This window comes from Nanorana parkeri, unplaced genomic scaffold, assembly GCF_000935625.1.
Source record: "Nanorana parkeri isolate BGI_ZX_2015 unplaced genomic scaffold, ASM93562v1 scaffold356, whole genome shotgun sequence".
NCBI classification, from domain to species: domain Eukaryota; kingdom Metazoa; phylum Chordata; class Amphibia; order Anura; family Dicroglossidae; genus Nanorana; species Nanorana parkeri.
This window is the reverse complement of record NW_017306624.1, coordinates 892708-898555: the sequence shown is the minus strand read 5'-3', so window position 1 is coordinate 898555 and position 5848 is coordinate 892708. Positions and strand designations below refer to the sequence as shown.

The following is a 5848-nucleotide window of genomic DNA, read 5'->3' as shown; positions in this document are numbered from 1 at the left end:
GGCCGTCTCCCCTTGCTCTCTACTGGTCTTCTCCTCTTGCTCTCCTGGCCGTCTCCCCTTGCTCTCTCTCCTGGCCGTCTCCCCTTGCTCTCTCTCCTGGCCGTCTCCCCTAGCTCTTTCTCCTGACCGTCTCCCCTTGCTCTCTCTCCTGGCTGCCTCTCCTCACTTTCTCTCCTGGCTGCCTCTCCTCACTCTCTCTCCTGGCTTGCTCTCCTCAAGCTGTGTCTCCTTGCTCATCCTCCTGGCTGTCTCTCCTCGCTCTCTCCCCTGGCTGTCTCTCCTCATGCGGCCCCCATGGAAGACGAAAACATGCCCAGTAGCCCCTAGTTCATTTGTGTTTGAGACCCCTGCAATAGTCCTCCCATACTCTGTCCAAAATGCAAAACAAACTTTTTACTGTAGATAAATTTAACCTTGCCACAATCGCCTACATCATAGAATTGATCTGAGAGTGCCAGCCAAGTGGGACAATCGGACTATGCGTCATACACAGCAGTATCATTTTACTATATTTCAGCTGCTGTAGGCTGACTTGTTAATGTGACTTGTTAATGTGTTAATGTGAAGGACAGGTGCTGCGTGTGATTAGTACGCAGCCCCTGTCCTCTATGGAACTACGCGGCTGTACGTCGCCCTACGCTCACCTCAAGTGTAGGTCCGTACGGGTGCAGGTGTCACGGCTCGGACACAGACAGGATCCATCCTGTCAGGGTACGAGTACGCTCACCCCCACCCACAAGGACATGCAGGGCGGGTGAGCGTAGGGCGACGTACGGCAGCGTAGTCCCATAGAGAAGGACAGGGGCTCCTGCTGACCTCAGTAAAAGGAACAAGTAAAAGCTGCAGGAGACCTGTTTTCCAGTAGGGAAAGGGGGGGAAGGCAGTTTTTCATCTACTTTGGGGGACTTTTTCACAGCATAAAAACGGTGTTAAGCAGTGTGCATACGTGAATGGTATTTACCACCTTACAGGTATATATCTTTGCTGGACTTACAGGTGTGGGGAGAACACAAGGAAGACCACACATGTAAGCTTATGCACTATTATAGTCCAGTGATCATACTGCAGACAGGGAGGTGACACAGGAAGCTGCAGGCACTGAAGAGTGGAGTTGGCTTATGACTATAGCATGTGGCAGGGCTACTTGATTCGTAATACTTACTGAAGAGGATTATAGATATTTTGGCATGAAAACCAATTTGCATACATGTATTTGCGTATTTAGCAGTTTTGTTAGGGGTCTTTTTAAAGCTAGCAAATGCGAGGGAGCGATTTATATTCATCTTTAAGTACTTGATCCTCTGTATGAAGGCTGCAGAAAAAGCCCATTCATCAATTTGCAGGCCAGTATGGAACTCAGACACAGTGCACCTTGTGGAGGTTTCAGGTTCTACAGCCAATTTTAAAGTTTATCTAAACCCAAATCACTACAATTTCACAAAAGATTTGAATCTGTGTACAAACATTTAAATGGACTTTTGAGGTACCTTGAAATTTAAGCTTGTACAACTTATTAATGAAAAAAATAATACACTTTATTTACATATAAAATGAGAAGACTTCACATATAGTTGCTTATTGTACAAAAGTTACAAATACACAAACATACAATATGTAGCCCACACTTCTTATAAACCCTCTCTTATTTTGTCAATATATCATTACTAACAGTCCATATAGGTTTGCTCCAAGTATATGGTTTTAATTCTTAATTTCATATTTGGCACAAGTTTAAATGAGAAGATAATTCTTGCTTTGTTCTACGTGTTTCACAGTGCCCGCTTCGCCAGGAGAAACCTACAGTATTCTAAAATGACTGGTATATTATTAGTTGCATATTCCAAACTTTTACATCAATCCAATCAACAATCTCTTTTACAAAACATTTCTCACATATGTGACTGTCCATTGTACCCGCATCAAAATATGAATTCCACAAATCTCCACAGGTCTAGGGCTCAGATGAAGAGGAGCAACAGAGAACCACTTACATAAACAATTCTAGCAATGCATATTTCTATTCTATAAACCTCAATTTTACATTGAGGAACATTATTCAGAAATTATTCGACAATTGTAGACGCAGCTTTTCATAGATTGGTGAACCTCTGCCCATCTTCACTTCCTGGACACTCTGACTCTTTAAGATGCTCTTTTTATACCCAATCATGTTACTGACCTGTTGCCAATTAACCTAATTAGTTGCAAAATGTTCTCCCAGCTCTTCCTTGTTAGTACCACTTAAGGTGGCCATACACTCTACAACCATCGCAAGACCTTAGTCTTGCGATGGTTGTACAGGGATTAAAAAAACGTACGATCTGCCTATCTTGGACAGGCAGATCGCACTCTCGATCATCGCAAGCCCGCCCCCCTGATGCTGAACGGGCAGTGTGCGCGTGCGCACACCGGCCCGTTCGGCATTTGTCTTCCGAGCACCGTTCTAACCAGCCGAGAATCGTACGATTCTCGGCTGGTTTTCTAGCATGCTGGTTCGACGGAAGACGTGCGACCGTACAATAGAAACGGTCGCACGTCTCCGTTCACACTGCTCGATTCTAGTACGATCGTGGGATTTCCCGCGATTCTCGTACGAGAATCGAGCAGTGTATGGGCACCTTTACTTTGTCAGTTTTTTGTTGCCCTGTCCCAACTTGTTTTTAGACGTGTTGCTGCCATCAATTTCAAAATTACCTTATTTGTTTCTTGTAAATATATAATGGTAAATTTTCTCAGTTTAAACATTGGATATGTTTTCTATTTTCTATTGTGAATAAAATATGGCTTTAGGAGATTGGCAAATCATTGCATTCTGTTTACACAGCGCCCCAACTTTTTTGGAATTGGGGTTGTATAAACTGCTATCTAACCTTCATATATGGGATGGCGTAACAGTGTAAACGTCCCGCTATCGCTGCTGCCCTTCGCGTATTGAAAAAATAAATACATTTAAAAGACATAATTGTCCACTTAATAACTCACATGGTACCCCAAAGCCATCCTGCTCAAACAACAAACAACAATCCTCCTTTGTGTCCAATCCCTGTGATGTCACATCCGGTGCAGGCACCCACCGAGCATGTGCCGCCAGACCCAAAACAAGGCCTGCAGCTAAACCGGTCCCTGCAGCCTGTCTCTGCTGAGATGATGGAATGTCCCTCAGCCTCCTAAAATACTATACACTGTATAGGAGCGGAGGGGGAGAGAGGCTGCTGGGACCAGTCTAGCAGCAAGCCGGCTCTGAGATTCAGGTGAGTATAACTTTTTATTTTTGTTAGTGATATGCAATGACTAAACTTAACTCACCCATTAACCTCCAAGTCCTATTTGCTTGTACTTGCAATTTAAAGTGTATGCCCTGCCAAAACCTTTTTTTCTTAGATTTGAATAGAATGTGGAAGGGTTAAATCCCCTCACAATTTGATACTGCTATCTGGGGCTCTATTGGAAACCTTTACCCTAATTTCCTGTCCTGCTGACAACGTTTTACCAGACAGGAAGTGGGTAAAACTCTCCAACAGAAACACAATACAAATAAAAATGCTATACTCTCATAGAGTAGGGGAAGGCTAAAACCCCTATGAGATTTTTGTTTCTCTTTGTCTCCCTGTTGAAGATTTTCCCTTACTTTATGTCTGTCCTCTCCAATGTTAGCACAACAGCAACAGAGGGAAAGTCTCTGTAATGGTGCCCTAAGTGGCAGCAAAACCTGACAGGAGTTCTAATCCTTCCCTACTCTATCCAAAGCTAGTGAAAAAGATTTTGGCTTGATATACACTAAAAAAACATTAAACCCTGACTAGATGATATTTAGTTTGCTGAAGCACTGTGTAATAAATGTTTCCTTATTTTGTTGCTCCCATAGAAGGTTTTGGCTTGAGATACATCAAATTATGATTGAAACTTCAGGTACTGGCAGTTTTTAAAAATAATGAATAATTTTGAATAAATCTACAATTAGATAAAAATGAGTTTATTTGTCTGTATTATATTTTACAAGAGTCAGGAAATGTAGCCCAGTGACAGCTTGAGTGCTGAATGTTTACAATAGTTAATTTTTTTTCTTCAACCTTCTTTCAGTAATTAATGAAAACCAGCGACAGAAACTGGAAACTGTGAGCTACTCCTCCCGTTATGCCCTGGGACTCTTTTATGAAGCTGGCACACAGATTGACGTCCCCTGGGCAGCCAAGTACATCACCGATAATCCCTGCATACGCTTCATCTCCATTGATAATAAGAAACGCAATCTAGGTCAGTGCTTCCATTATTCCTCTTAAATACCGGGACAATGGAGGGTGTGGATCATGAGATATGCTGTGTAATTGAGGGCTGCAGCTCTGAAGAGAATATGTATTTAGTTACAGGCCTCTGGGAATGAATACAATGTCACACCAGGCTAGTAACAATAAGGAATCCATAATACTGCCTGATAATATTCCTTAACAGCTTCCTGGCCAGGGTATGCTGGATATTTGTTTATGGAGCCTAAGGTGTGCTGTCCCCTGTAATGACGTCTGAGCTAAGACAGAATGTCATGGTTATTTCAACAGCTGATTTATAAATACTGTAAACATGGACAATTTATGGACAGTTTATGTGGTTACTGTAATCAATCAAATGTTAGGTTTACGTTCCTTTTTATTTGCATCCAAAATGACAGCTGCAATCTAACTAGTATTATGTTTAATTTGCTTGGGGTTCATAGTATGCAGACAAATTAAAGTGTATGTCTGGGCAAAAAAATAAATCGAAAAACCAAAACACATGTAGTACCATCTTTATAATACATGCCCATTTTCCCATGCTTTGTTTCTTTATAAACACCACAAGCACAGAAGAACACCTGTTGATCTGCCAGAAATCCAGTGTGCTCCTAACTAGTGATGAGTGGATCTGCCCAGGTGCGATTCTCATGGAGTTCAGTGAATCCTATTAGAAGTTCAGACCCAAACTTTGCAAAATGTCTTTCGGGTAATGGGTGCACAAATCTTGTTAGTCAATTCTGGCCATATTTAGGGCTAATAGCCAAGCTATAAAAGGCATGGCATGTGAAGTTGGACACTGCCAAAGGGAACATTATACATATACCATTGGCAAATGAAAAAACGATTGGGGGATGCCTGTAAGTGGTGTTACAGAACAGTTTGATTTCATGGACAGCCTCATGCTCCAACTGCACAAAATGGGCAGTGGAATCAATTTTTTTATTTTACACTTATTTTGGCTCACAAATTCAAATAACTTCTGTACCTTGTGTCTCCACATTTCGGCCTATTCTTATCTATTAAAACTGTCCTGCCATTAGCCAGGTTTTTTTCCAGAATTTATCTCACTTTATAAATTACGGACTTTTAAGGTACCACAGAATACAAAAACTTAAGATAACAACAATCGTTTATTTCAAAACATTAAAATCCTCCCCATCTGGGACATTTATTAGCATTGTACATATATACAGAAAAAAGTTGATAAAAGTAGCCCCCACTTTCTTATTTCGTACTTTTCAATGTGTATAGGGCACATCAATACCAAACTAGCAGAAGAGCGCCATATATTTTTAGCATGCTATGATAGTGTTATCCAGAGTGTGCTTGACAAAGTATGTTGATAGAGAAGGTACTTTCAACGCGTTTCATGGTGTATTACGCGTTAATACACCTTAGCACAGTATATTACGGTATACACATTAAAAGTACATTCTCTACCAACAGACTTTGTCAAGCACACCCTGGATAACACTATCATAGCAAGAATATATTGCGCCCTTCTGCAAGTTTGGTATTGATGTGTGCTATATACATGTGACAAGTATGAAATGAGAAAGTGGGGGGGCTACTTTTAACAA

The 5848-nt window shown here is 41.4% G+C and overlaps 1 protein-coding gene across 1 annotated transcript in view; it reads left to right on the top strand.

The window, feature by feature from the left end:
• RNLS (renalase, FAD dependent amine oxidase) overlaps positions 1 to 5848 on the top strand; it is a 106267-nt gene that overhangs the window by 73560 nt on the left and 26859 nt on the right. The window contains exon 5 of the mRNA XM_018558755.1: positions 4081 to 4254. Within this exon, the coding sequence (XP_018414257.1) occupies positions 4081 to 4254 (174 nt within the window). The remainder of the gene's footprint in view (positions 1 to 4080; positions 4255 to 5848) is intronic.